This window comes from Hipposideros armiger, unplaced genomic scaffold (assembly GCF_001890085.2).
Source record: "Hipposideros armiger isolate ML-2016 unplaced genomic scaffold, ASM189008v1 scaffold_0, whole genome shotgun sequence".
In the NCBI taxonomy this organism is placed as follows: domain Eukaryota; kingdom Metazoa; phylum Chordata; class Mammalia; order Chiroptera; family Hipposideridae; genus Hipposideros; species Hipposideros armiger.
Genome location: NW_017731350.1, coordinates 4589038 through 4603751, shown reverse-complemented (window position 1 = coordinate 4603751; position 14714 = coordinate 4589038). Strand labels below are relative to the sequence as shown.

Genomic DNA, 14714 nt, shown 5'->3' with positions numbered 1-14714 from the left:
GGGTGAGGCAGTCGCTCGCTGCCCTTTGGACGGCTGCTCATGGCAGCTCATGGCAAATCATGAAAGCAGGCGCCAGCTGCCGGCCAGCCCCATTGCAGCCTAAACCGTCACCGGTGACTCACGGCAGCCAAGCTCCAGGTCGAGCTGTTGTTCACCATCTTAGCTGTAGAGGGTGCAGCGTCACTGGCCCTCATGTGGGATCCGAACCGGGGCCCTGCAGCTCAGAGCTGGCATCCCAAACCAACTCCTAACCAACATGCCACTCTGCCAGCCCTGTGGCACACTTTAAAACACATCTTCTCTCAACTGTAGCTCACTTGTCATACACTGTTACTAAGGTTTGACACACCACTTCCCGTATTGAAGATTCTGCCTTTCTGTTGCATGGCACTCGGAAGCAGCATTCATCATATTTTGTGATCACAGTAGAAAGGCTCCATGTCACACATCACTTCTGGTTTGGCAATTTCTGTCAAATAAAAACATAACAGTGCGTCCTCGTCCACCTTATTCACCGGATCTGGCACCGTGTGACTTCTGGCTCTTCCCCAAAGTCAAAATGACTCAGTACGTCGAGGCAGCCACAGACAGCGCAACTAAAGACACTCATGAAAGAGGACTTCCAGAACTGCTTCAGAAAGTAGCAAGAACGATGGGATAAGTGTGTTCGAAGCGAGGGGAGTATTTTGAGGGGGATTAATGGCAATGTGTCTTTTACTGTAATAAATTTTCTTTTATTTAAACATTCACCATATTGTTTGATTGCACCTCGCAATATTCTGTTTAATTCTGGTGCCCCCAAGCATTCACTGCAGTTTCTTTTATATATGCTTATTCTGTACTAAAAATGTCTTAACTACATTTGCAATGGCTATTAACCTGTAAGTTCTTTCCAATCTTTTTAGAAAAAAGTTGGAGTAGAAATTGTAGTAGTCTATTATAATCCTAGATCATATTTTCTTTTACCTTCAAATCAAAATTTCTTTTGCTTTTGAGATACTATGATTATCTCAGATAAAACTACTTCAACCTTGACCACTTAAAATTCCTTTTGTCCCCTATGATATAAAACAATTCACTGACCTGTACACAGAGACATTAAGGAAAAAGAGAAATTCCAAAGAAATTCAATCATGACTACATATAAACAATTAAAAATACGTTTTAAAGGATGCTTCCAAAGAAATACACAATACAAGTAATGTAGTTTGTGTCCTTTTAATAAACACACTTGCATAGTTATATTACAATTTTGTAAAAATAAAAACAGATTACCTCATGCCAAGCGTGCCTAGCATTTGCACAATCTCAATACCCTTAATACTATAGTTTTCAAGACACACAAAATAAAATTTTAAGGCAAAAAACAGCACTTTGCAACAACTTAATAATTTATTACATTACAGTAGCATCACAGCAGCATCCAACAATGCCACTTTAGATAAAAGTCTCTCAGTATTTCCATTATAGAGTCTATTTACAAGGATTTCTAACTTGGTGAAATTCATTCTAAGAAAATTTGGCAAATAAAGCTTTTGGATGGGTGTTGGCATGTCTTTCTCTACTTTTCCCACTTTCCTTATTTTAAACTATCAGTATTCACATTGTATTTTAAAACACTAAAATAGCAGTTACAATGTTTTAATAGTTTTATTATTTTTAAATAACTCTGAGATAAAAGTTTTAGAGGAAACTCTATAATGGGTTGATTTAAATTTTCATATTTTCTAAAAAATCAGCTTTGCTTTTAGAACTGACTTTTTTCATTGCTGGAAAACCCATCAGATTTAGCCACATACTTTTAAAATTATTACAATTTTTAAATAGACTTTACCTCCTACGGAATTCAGATTTATTCCATTGTGTTCCTATTTTAAAATTCTGTGTTCCTGATAAACTCTTTCCTTTTAATGTTGCTTTCTAAGCAATCTGAAAGCTGCCTTTTTACACTGATGAGGAAGAGAGTAAATACATGGCTGAATATGAGGTATCGCATGCACTTTTAAGGACAGGTTATTATTATATGTCATACTATTTCCTTTACTTTTAGCTTTCTCTCAAATATATGACAAAATACCTACACAAAGAGAGGTATTTCAGTAAATACAGTAGGTATGTTTTCCCAGGTCGACATTCAGCATAAATATGCCATTATGTGATTTAGTCCATAGGTACCTGACGAATACGTTATTTTCAAATTGATTATAGATGCTAAGCTCCATCTGAATGTCATTCATAATAATGTATATTTGTCAATGTAAAAGTGATATGATTTGAGCTATAAAAATACCTTTGAAATAGTTTATCAGTGTATAAGTCCAAATGCAAAATCGTCAAGAGAAAATGTTATACCAGATCATGTGACTAATTAGCAGTGGTCTGATTTCTAACCTTAGGGTTTAAAATGGACTTAAAGTAACTGTCCTTAATCTGCACCCAACTAAAGGGTGCAAAAGCAGAGAGTTCAGAACATAAAAGGCAAGAAGACCAAGTAATCTGTGCAATTTGGAAGATCAGTTAAAATCACAAGGACTCAATCTCTGTACTGTGTCCTTTAGTGACTGCAGGCAAATCTGTTATTCCACCTGTGAAGTGATATTATTGCTTTCCTATTAACGTCATATTTTATAAAAGCATCATGATGATGCCAAATGCTGAAAATTGAGGTGATCTAATAACTACAAATACCTACCCCAGGGCACACATACCTATCACCGCACATTCTAATAACGGGAAGTATTTTGGAACACAGACTTTGAACTTTGTGAAGTTCTAACTAAACTGTTGACTCTTTCTCAAGTGTCGTAAAGTTATGATTTAGGTAATGTACGACTGAAATGATTCACTCATAATGTATAGGCACATTAACATAAATATTGCACAAAATATGCCTCTAACTTAAACTCAGAGATATAAAACCATATTTAACTCTTCTTAAAGAACTCTTGAGGAAATAGGACACTGTGATTGTATGTACACTTTTCCTGATACTACTTTGACATTCAGAAACAGTAGATTGCACTGCAGTTTGTAAACATTTTAAATTGCATAAACTTTTCATTGATTTTCAAATACAGTTTAATACTGTCCACTAAAAGTCCTTTTTGTTTTAGCTAAGTACTCTCACATTTATTAGTTTATAATAATGTCTATTACCTTTAAAGTGTTTTCCATAGAAGAAAAAGAAGTAAAATCCTATGCCAAAGAAGCCAATGTGGTTGAAGAACAGATATAGCCAGAGAACTCTGGACAGTAAAGTCAGTCTCTAGCCTCAAAGCAGCTCCATGGACAGAGAGGAACACCAGCTCTCACACCTCTCTCCTTCGCTCAAATTCATTCTTGACTAGACAGAGCCTGTACGCCTGCTTCAGGGGCATTTAAACTCTTCAAGGATGCCTTATGATCTTTTCTAAATACATTAAGAAGAATGTCAACCAGGGTCTTTTTGGGACCTGGGACATGTAGTCACCTAATTAAAATAGATAACATGAACTTTGACTATGAAATATATTATAGATATAAATGCTGTAAGCTTCCAAGTTTTCATATCTCACTGTCAATGATAGGAGCCTTTCATTCCTCAAAAATACTCTTTTTTTAGGTCATCAATGAAGAAGTAATAATTAATTGCTGCAGGAGATGATGTAATATCTCTATTAGCCCAGAGCATACAAAGATCCCAAGGGAACTATCACAGTACAGGGCCATTCCTGGGCAGCTCAAACGATGAAACATATCCCACTCTGCACATACTGATGGGGCAGGTCACTTTCCTCTTATGAGATAAGAAAAGCTCCCGCAAAGTGTTATTGCTTCCACCCCAAAATACACAGAAAATAGAGAAAAGGTTATTTCCAGTTCTTGGCCTTTTGCAAATTTAAATACTGAATCGCGGCATATTAGAAAGTAATAGAGTAAACAGTGCATATTTGGGAACAAATCACGTATTGAACCAATTAAAAGCTCACTGTGATTAGGATTAGATAAAACATAATAGCAAAACATAAGCAAATTTCATCTGAATTCTGTAATGAATATACATGTTGCAATAACATTAAAAAAAGCATGGCAACCCATTCCACACCAGTGAGAATAGTTTGTGCAAATAGTGGGTCTTTGTGTGTTTGAATTCCCACCATGTAAGGGCAAACTCAATGTGCATGCTAATGACCTACAATTACCAAATTAAAAAAAAAATGTTAAAAGATGCCAGAGTGAACAGCAGGGAAAGCCACACAAAGACCCACTATCCTTTAATTTGTTACAAATAAATTTTAACTGTAAATTAGAAACACAAAGAAATAATCACAAGTGGCTCTAACATTCAAACGAAGTTAATGGACTGTGTAGGAGATATTTGATCAGGGCTGCCTGCCCTGCCTCCACGCTAGAGTCAAACTTGGATAGTGGGTCTCTGGGGTGCTTTCACACTGGAAGACAACATTGGGTCCTATAAAAAGAAAAATGAGGAATAAAATGAACATAAAGCAAATTAAGTGGGTGAGAAAAAACTTGACTAATAACATGCAACATCAGCTAAATAAATGTGAATTATTACTATTCTTGACCTTTAAAAAATATAGTCACACGTTGCTTAATGCTGGGAATACATTCTGAGAAATGTATCATTACATGATTTTGTCGTCGTGCGAACATCAAAGGGTACACTTACACAAACCTAGATGGCATAGTCTACTACACACCTACCACCGTCATACATGCAGTCTGTCGTTGACCAAAATGTCATTGTGTGGAACATGACTGTATCCTAATTGCATAATAAAATGAAAATAAGACTTATAAGGGCCCGAGAAACACAAATGATAGCTAATCTAAAATTTAATTGGTTTTCACTGACTCATATAATGCCTGGCTGTTTTTCCTTTAGAACAGCTTTTATTTGTTCTTTATATCTCTTATTATAGAAGACTTAATTAGAAAAAAGTGTTCCACCACTGGAAAACAAGATAAACAACAACAACAACAGCAAAAAAACACATTTGAAAACCATAACTTTACATCAAAGAAACTATAAAAGCCAAATGTACTGACATACTGGAACGCTTCCAGAATCACTACCAAAGCCAAAGATCTTTCAGACCTAGTAAGTCTGAAAAGTATCTTCCTCTTTCAGGCACCTCATTATTTCTAATTAATAAGATAAACTGGCAAGCACTAAAAACTGTCAAGCCATCGGAAGAGCTTAAAATGGTCATTCATTTAGGTAACCCAAGTTGTTATAATTTTCTTTACCACTTCGCCTGAAACTGTGAGAAATTTTTGAGACTGTTTAAACCATAAAAAACTGGACTCCTCTCACCTCCAAACTGGGAAATTTAGTTGCTTTATCTAAAGGAAAGTCTCCTCCCAGAATGAAGTGCCAAAGTGAAAATAATGCACGAATACTTCAAAATTATAGTATAAAATAAATGCATAATGTTTGCACTGAATCATATCTCAGCTTTGACTGGGTTACCAATTATATGTTCTCAGAAATTAAATTAAAATGAAAGGCTAACTATTTTAGATAACTTCACAAGAATGACCAAAATATAAATCATGATGTATTTTGTTAAACAACAACAACAAAAAATCAAAAGGCTGGGGAAAAGTGACATCCATTTTATAAAGGTAAAAACTATTTTTATGCACTATTTATTCTTTAATTTAGTATTAATATATGTTCGCTGTCAAATATAAGAAAGGGTGGGTAATTGACAAGAGGTAATTTTATGTAATACCAGCCAGATATCACACTTTGAGATCTGGACCCTTGTTCCAAAAATAGTGAAACAAATATTGATTTATATATCGCTTGTGGATGAGGTATCTATCTAAAAAAAAAAAAATCACCTAATGACAGTTTTGAAAACAAACAATTTAAACAGGTTTTAAATTTTCTTCTAACCTGGACGATGTGTAAACATGTGGGAGATAAACGGAAAGGTGGCAAGTTGGTAGCACCTGTACACTAAAAGGGCAACTTTTGATAGTAAATGGGGCAATTACTAGCTACTCTTTATTGAGCTGAAAAAGATCAGTGGATGTTGAAAAAGCATGGTGGCAAAGGGGAATTACAGTCTAGATTGCTTTCATGCCAGAGAACCCACACAAAAATCATAAACATTTTAGATAAAGTCTAATAGTAAGGTCTGAGGCTAGGAAAAAAAGTATTTAAAATGGAACAGTATAATTTTTGATCTTCTGAAAAGTTTCCTTTTGCATTTTCTGACTTTAAACATTAATATATTATCTGCTAAGAGTGCTGAGTTTAATATCTGATCCAGAACAGTAATAAATGCAGTGCTGCATATTCGAGCTTTTGCACTAGTCGAGAGGTAAATCGTTTGATATTACTCACACTGTTGACTTGGATCTGAGTCTGTTGTCATCTTAACATAGTTTGAAGGGAAGAGACCAGTCACCCCATTGATTTCGCCTTGCCACCAGTCAGGATCATCTTTGTTCAAAACATTGATGAGTTGTCCTTTGGAGAAATTTAGCTCATCCTCATTATTTGCCACATAGTCATACATAGCAATCACCTGACACACTACCAGAAAAAGAACAAAATAACAAATGTAACAAATTAATTATTCTTACAAGGATCACAAGTTAAAATTCCCCTAAGATTTAAATTACTCTAATGTGAAATGTTAAAAGTAGCTTAAAATTTCCCTTCAGCTGTTCTCTCTCACCATCCCTTCCCCAATCCCTGTTTTACAAAACCAAGAATTTCCAACTACAGTTAAAAATCCAAGTGAACTGTGTAACTCTGAATATGATAGTATAGTAATTCCACTTCGAAAAATTTTGAGGAAAGAAGTGGTTCAAGTATCACTGAACAGTTGGCTGTTTCTATGCAGAATTTTTTAGAAAGGAAGTTCTCACTGTAACATACTTTCAGGCAGAGGTAAGGAAAGGACAAATTTTTAATATTTTTCTGAGTTAGCTAATCTAAGAAGTTGGTGAGTTTTAACAAAACTTCTCTCAGATAAAATGCACATTAACCCGTTCCATACCAGGATGAAAGGCAGGTGTAGTTCTTTCACTACTTGGACCCAAAAGTTTAACATGGCTGGCGGGAAACCATCCTTTTTGTCGCTTTTTTCCTCTGGCCTGTAAAATTAGCAAAAGGAATACGATTATTGAGACATAAATTAAAAGTGAGAAAAAAAACCTACCTGTGTAGTAAAGAATTTAACCTTGCCCAAAGAAAGGCCTGGCCTTTTGCCTTTGGCTCCTGGGAGGTAACCTCTAAACCTCTGGAATGTCCTGACGGCTGAGTGTCTTAGTTTACCTGGGGGCCCTGACCATGCCAAATAGTCGAACAATGTGATTTATGGCTGGTGCTCTGGGTCTGTAGTATGAATCCAAACTCTGGGGAGACTGGAGACTTGAGTTCAGCCATCTAGGCAGCCAACCATGTGTATGTGATAGAGCCCAATAAAAAACTCTGGGCACCAAGGCTCAGGTGAGCGTCTCTGCTTGGCCATACTCCATGGGTACTGTTGCCAGGAGGAGTTAATGCTGTCCATGACCCCATTGGGAAAGGACAATTGGAAGCTCCGTGTTTGGGACCCTCCTGATTCTGTCCCATACATCTCTTCTATGGGCTAATTTTAACCTAAATCCTTTTGCTGTAATAAAATGTTACAATGAGTGTAATACAGTAGTCCCCCTTAATCCACAGTTTTGCTTTCCACAGTTTCAGTTACCCACAGTCAACTGCAGTCTGAAAATATTAAATGAAAAATCCCATAAATAACTAATTTGTCAGTTTTGGGTTGCATGCTGTTTTGAGCAGCATGATGAAATCTCACACCATCCTGCTCCATCCCACCCGGGACGTGAATCATCCCTTTGTCCAGTGTATCCATGCTGCACATACTACCTGCCTGCGAGTCACTTAGTAGCTGCCTAGGTTATCATATCAACTGTCACGTTATCACAGTGTTTGTGTTCAAGTCACCCTTATTGATTTCATTATGGCCCCGAAGTGCAAGAGTCGTGATCCTGGCAATCCGGACATACCGGAGAGAAGCCCTAAGGTGCTTCCTTTAAGTGGAAAGGTGAGTACAGTACAGTAAGACACTTGGAGAGAGACCTCATTCACATAACTTTTATTATAGTATGTTATAATTGTTCTATTTTACTAATAATTATTGTTAATGTCTTACAATGCTTAATTTATAAATTAAACACTATCATAGGTATGTATGTGTAGGAAAAAACATAGTAAATGTAAGGTTCAGTGTTGTCTGCGGTTTCAGGCATCCACTAGGGGTCTTAGAACATATCCCCATCAGATAAGGGGGGACTACTGAAGCTTTCGGTGAGTCCTGAGTCTTTCTAGCAAATTACTGAGCCTAAGAGTGGTCCTGGGGACCTCCAAACGTACAACTGGCACCAGAAGTAAGGGTGGTCTTGTGGACCCCTGAATGCTGCATTGGCCTCATGGGTCAATATTAAACAAATGGAAGACTCAATATGCATCTCAAAGTGCTGTTGAAAATGTTATTTATAGAAGTCTATTTGGAGATCGCTCAGGCTCAGAGTTCTTTACATATTTCACACAAATAATATTTATAAACTAAAAAGACTTTTCTAGAGTTCTCCTAATACGTTCAAGTGAACACTTAAAATGGTATAGCCCACAGTAAACATCTCTTGGGACTTTGTTAATAATTAATCAGGAGATCACAAATAAAATTTGTGCAGAGCCATGTTTCTGACTTAGTTGGGTCAATCTTCAAAGCAAATAAGCAGGTGGAATTTCAGGGGGTTATTGAAGAAGATGTTGAATTTTGAACATCCACTGTTCTTTAGGAATCATAAGGCTGATGTGCAAGAATGAAGCTACGTTTATCCTCATTACAATCATATATCAATCTTACACAAAAATAAAGGTATTATATACCTCTCATCATCTTTTAATCCTAAAAAATGCTCTTCGGTTTTAACTAGTAAGGAAATTTGATTAGAGAGAAAAGAGCTCTCTGTACCAAAACATATGCAATAAATGTCTGTTAACATTTTAGGAAAAAAAAAATCAGGCTCATTTATGCCTGTACTTCCTTTCCTTGCACTGATGTTTCAAAAACATAAGACCTTTAGTGGGAGGGAGGGGGAACACGACAGTCCAATGGGGAGTATTTTCTCAGTATGCAGCCTGGGTCATGTTTTTTCTCCTAGAGGCTATACTACAAGCCAGGGGTTATCCCAGGTGAAGATTATGCTATGCTTTCCTTTAAAAAGGTGACCTGTGGTTTATTAAAGCAGGTATTATTGGAAAACTATGTCTTTAGAGAGAATTATTCTTTATATTGTTACCTATAGTATCAATTCAACTGTGCTAAAAATGAACTAGAAAAGACTAGAGAGAAATATTATAAACATTATACACTAAAATGTTAATACTGATTACTTCCAAGTGGTATGATTATAGGTGATCTAAAATTTTTATTAGTTTTAGGCCGGCCGAGTGGAGGTTTGGTTAAGAGTTAGCTTGGGGGCCGGCCGAGTGGCTCAGTTGGTTAAGAGCTCGCTCAAGAGTTTGAGCTCTGAGCAACAGCGGTTGGATGCTTGCCCCAAACTGAGCTGCTGTTAAGCTGCCAATAGGTAGCAGGATGGCTCAGCTAAAAAAAAAAAAAAAAAAAAAAAAAAGTTGCTTGGGATGCCAGCTCTGAGCAGCAGGGCCCCAGTTGGATCCCACATGAGGCGAGTGACACTGCCCTCTACAGCTAAGATGGTGAACAACAGCTCGACCTGGAGCTGGGCTGCTGTGAGTTGCTGGCGACAGTGTAGGCTGCAGTGAAGCTGCAGTGGGCTGCTGTGAGCTACCGTGAGTAGCTGGCAGCCGGCGTGAACGGCCGGCAGTTGGTGAGCTGCCAAGAGCCACGAGGAGTGGCCGTCCAGGGCCTGGAAACCAATCTGCCTCACCCGGGAAGAGCGCAATGATAATACCAACATGGGCCAGTGAAGCAACATCCTCTACAACTAGACTGAAGAACAAAAGGACAGCAACTTGTCTGTTCCCCTTCCCTGATTCCCCAATGCTGTTCCCCTCCCCCAAGTCCCCAATAAAATCTTAAAAACAACAAAAAAATTTTCTTAGTTTTATTTTTTAATGAGCATGCATGACTTTTACAATAAGTTGATAAATGTTATTTAAAGATTATTACCTGTAACTCTCCTTGCCACCACCCACTTGTGTTTTTCTTTAGAATTAATATTAGCTGTCCTGGTGCAAGGCTAAGCTGTTCAGAACCAGAAGCCACATATGCTGAAGTTACTTGAGCAATCTCTGAAAAGAAGAAAACAAGAAACTTTGAATTCAAGACTATTAAACACTTTAGTAATTTTTTTTCACTTCATTATTATACTCACCAGGTTTCTTGTTTAATGTTCCAGATTTGCTGGTACTCCCAAAACTCTGTAAGGAAAAGATATACTGTTTTACTATTTTCCAACAATCCAAATACAAAAGTACCAATGTTATTAGGAATTAGAGATTTCTAATTCCCAGGATTCTTGTTTCTTTAAATGAAGAGCAAATGACAATCTTACATTGACCAAATAAGTTAAGAATCCAACACTTCTGGGAGATCGAGTCTGCTAACTGAACACAATATATATAACCTAATGTCGGCATGCACTGATTCAACAGGAAAAGTTCATTTTCTGAAAATTCCCTGAATGTTAAATGTGACTATCCAGGCCAAATACACTGCATTTATCAACGGGATTAGCACCACATATGACCTGTGTGCCTGGATATGTTAAGGCACATGTGAGCACTGTTTTTATTTTTATTTATTTACTTTTTTGCTATGTTCCCCCTGAACCTAAGAACAAAAAGTCCATATCCTAGCCGCTATGACCTATTTAACTTTAGAGGATTAGTTGGGCCAACCACGTTTCCTCTTTCTAGGAATCTGAACAAGAAAAGGAAAAGGGTTAAATTTTTTCTTTTGTTAGTGGACACAACAGTAGTAAAAGTACTGAAGCAACTTTGATGGTAGTCAAGAGTACTTACTATGTTTTTTGAGTACTTACTATGTAACAGGCACCGTTATAAGAATGTTACATATATTCACTTCGAGAATTTTCACAATAACACTGTTACGTAATTATGGTTATCCCCATTTTACAGAAAAGGAAACTGAGGCAAAGAAAGGTGAAGTAATTTGTCCAAAATCACCTAGCCTCAGAAGTCAACCCAGGTAGTGTCAATGTTTCTCAACATGTGATTTGTGGCTCCCCGGAAGGCAATCCCTGAGCTCCTTCTTAGGGGTCTGGGAGATACAAGCTATTTTCATAATAGTATTAAGACATTATTTGCCTCTTTCACTGTGTTGACATTTACACTGGTGGATAAAACTGCTGATGCCTTAGTACAAATCATGGCAGTGGTGCTAAATTATACTAGTAGTCATAGTATTCTTCACAGCCATGTGCTCACAGTAAGACAAGCAAAGCCAGTTTCACTTAAGAATGTCCTTGATCTAGCAGTAAAAAATTTATTAATCTCAATGCTCAAGTACAAATCTTTTGAAAGTCCTGTGTGACGAAATGAAATGTGCCTAAGGCATTTCTGCTGCTTACCGAAGTACACGGGTTGCTTCAAGGAAAAGCACTCGTATGATTCAATTGTGAGCTAAACTAAGTTTTTCACGGAACATTTTTATTTGAAAAAAAGACTAAATGGCAAATTGAATAATTCAGGCTTGGGATTTAGCAGATATTTTCTCAAAGATGAATGAAGTAAGTCTGTTACTTCAAGGAAAGTAGCCGATGAGATTTCTGCCAATGATAAAATTCAAGCTTTCAAGGGAAAACTAAAACTTTGGGAAACTTGTGTCTACCACCATAAGCTTGACAATTTCAAAGTACTTAAAGACTTTTCTATGAGGTCAGTGGTGATGTTAACAAATGTAATTTTAAAAATATTATATAATGAAATGTGTCAATACAGGGAATACTTGCAAAACTCAGTGATTCAATATTTTCCAAATGACCAATAAATGATGTTACTATACCATGCATAGGTAAAATGCCCATTCAATGTACAAAACAGACTGGTGAATTTTAATGTAACAATAAGAAATGTTCACATATGTGGCTTTAGATTCCATGTTGCAACTAACCTGTAACAATTTAACACTTGCCAAGTTTTGGTGTAGTAATTAATATCAAAGCATATCCACAGATACCTGAAATGTTATTAATATAATTCTCTTTTCTCCTCAAATTTGTGTGAAGTTGAATTTTCTTCATATATTTCAACCAAAAGACTACATATCACAACAGACTAAATATAGAGGCAGATATGAGAATCTAGCTCTCTTCAATGAAGTCAGACATTAAAGAGGTTTTCAAAAATATAAAACAAGGCTACTCTTTTCACTAAACTTTTTTTTTTTGGAAAATACACAGTTATTTTTCATAAATAGCAAGTTATTTAAGTTACCATGCAATGGGTTAATTTTGCTACTTTTAAATGAATTAAAAATATTTTTTAAATTCCAGTTTTGGGGCCGGCTGAGTGGCTCAGTTGGTTAAGGGCTCGCTCAAGAGTGCGAGCTCTGAAGAACAGCAGTTTGAGTCCCGGCCCCAGCTGAGCTGCCAGGATGGCTCAGCTTAAAAAAAAAAAAAAATTCCAGTTTTAATTTCTAATATGAAAAACATTACTAGATATAGCCCATATATTTAAAAACAAACAAACAAACAAACAAACAAGTAAACAACTCATTTGGAGTCCCCAGTAATTTTTAAGAATGTAAAAGTTTCCTGAAACCAAAACATTTGAGAACTGCTTCACTCTACCACACTAGTGGTGGGATGAAAAGCAGCAGGAACTCAGAATGAAGGCTGAAGGACATTAATGTCAGAGCCTTAAAGATTACAACTCCTTCAAGGTGGTCCCCTTGTAAGCTTCCCTGAACCTGGAACCCTTTCCTAACTTCAGTTATCATGAGGCCAGTACTACCTATGGCTCTTGCTCTTAGAATTTCATGAAATCCTGAAAATATCTTTTTAACAGGATCCCTATAATAAACTCTATTTTACTGGAGCTATCTTAAGCAGTTTCCTTGTGACCAAAGTAGCCTGACCAAAACCATATTCATGAGTCTTTGTTTTAAGTATGAATCTTAATGAATAAGAATGTAATGATTCTGTTTCTATACCAAAATAACTCTACCTCTTGCTCTTTTGGTTTGACATAATTTGATGGAAAAATTCCAGTTCTATCTCCAATGCTTCCTGTCCACCATTCTCCATCTTTCTGGGTCACCAATATTTCTTCACCTTCAGTGAATGTCAAATCTCCAGGTTCTACACTTGAATATGAATAAAGTGCAATATACTCTGTAGGAAACAAAGCAAAAAAAAAAACAAAACAAAACCCAAAAACTATAAATTACAGAAGTTTTTAAAAAAATTATGTTAATCGCCAAGATCTTGAGTAAATACACCATAGAAGATTTTGTGACTTAAGGAAGCTTAATATAAAGAGATGTTAAGATAGAAAAAGGAATGAAGCAATTATTTAGTAATTTCTTAGAAAAAATTGATTTAACATAAAGCTTTACCATGGGATTTTTTCCCAATTATCTTATCATCATCATCATCATCCTCCTCCTCCTCCTCTCACAGAGAATAACTCCCAAACTACAAATAGTATCAACATGAAAAGATTTTTTTTTAACCTTCTTACACAAAATATATTTTAATCTGCTAAATTCTTTTCTCTTTAATTCTTTTATGGACACAGTTATGGATATGCCCAATGTTCAGTCGACATCAGTACTAGAGGAAAATTTCATCACAGTGAGCCAGCTCCCAGCCTAGTGCTTGGCATGGAGTAGACACTCAATAAATATCTGATAATGAATGACTTTAGTTCCCAGTATTACTGAAATTAACTGATTTAACAAAACAAAAAATGATTACAAGGTTTGGGTATGCTGCAACAAATAAGGTCCTTTCCAAGATGCTGCTCCCTACCTTCCTAGGCTCATTTCACAACACTCATTCCTCAGTAAACTTATGGCTCCTGTCTCACTGGTGACCTGGAGTTCCCTAACCTTTCACAGTGATAACTTGGTGCATCCCATTCCCTCAGTGCACAAGAACTTTCTCTTCCTTTGTCACTATGCAAGACCCTACTCATTGGTTAATATGATTCAACACTGCCACTTCTGTGGATTCACAGGTCCTACTCAAAATTATTTTTTCACTCATTATAGAATTTATTACAATTGTATGCCTGTTTTCCCCATTCTACTGTGAGCACTTGGGAGGCTATGTTTTATTCATCCTTGTATATGTCAGGCTATTGCATAGAATCTCTAATGTAGTAGATACCGAAAAAAACTGTTTAATTTACCATTAAACTGATTTTCTTGAGCAACATAAACACAAAATGTACTTCAACTATTCAACTAATTTTACAATGGACATACACAATTCATTTAAAAACCTATGTAATTATTAATAAAAAAGTCTGCAAAGAGGGTAGACAATCTTTCATTTTTCAGCATACCAGATTAAAATAATTAGTCAAACTCAAAGGGCTATAAAATTTTTCTTTGTATATTTATGATAAATTATACCCTAATTTTAAATCCTACTTAATGATTTACATGGTACACTGTAATTAAAATGCAATTTGTAAACAACTAAATGTACCAAAATTTCCTTACATCCTA

At 36.2% G+C, this 14714-nt stretch overlaps 1 protein-coding gene across 5 annotated transcripts in view; it reads right to left on the bottom strand.

The window, feature by feature from the left end:
* Positions 1-14714, bottom strand: part of ITSN2 (intersectin 2) — a 118303-nt gene that overhangs the window by 29460 nt on the left and 74129 nt on the right. For all 5 annotated transcript variants that reach the window (XM_019647845.1, XM_019647988.1, XM_019648077.1 and 2 more), the window contains 5 exons: positions 13205-13371; positions 10390-10435; positions 10185-10306; positions 7023-7119; positions 6362-6553 (listed from right to left, as the gene is read on the bottom strand). In XM_019647845.1, the coding sequence (XP_019503390.1) occupies positions 6362-6553; positions 7023-7119; positions 10185-10306; positions 10390-10435; positions 13205-13371 (624 nt within the window). The remainder of the gene's footprint in view (positions 1-6361; positions 6554-7022; positions 7120-10184; positions 10307-10389; positions 10436-13204; positions 13372-14714) is intronic.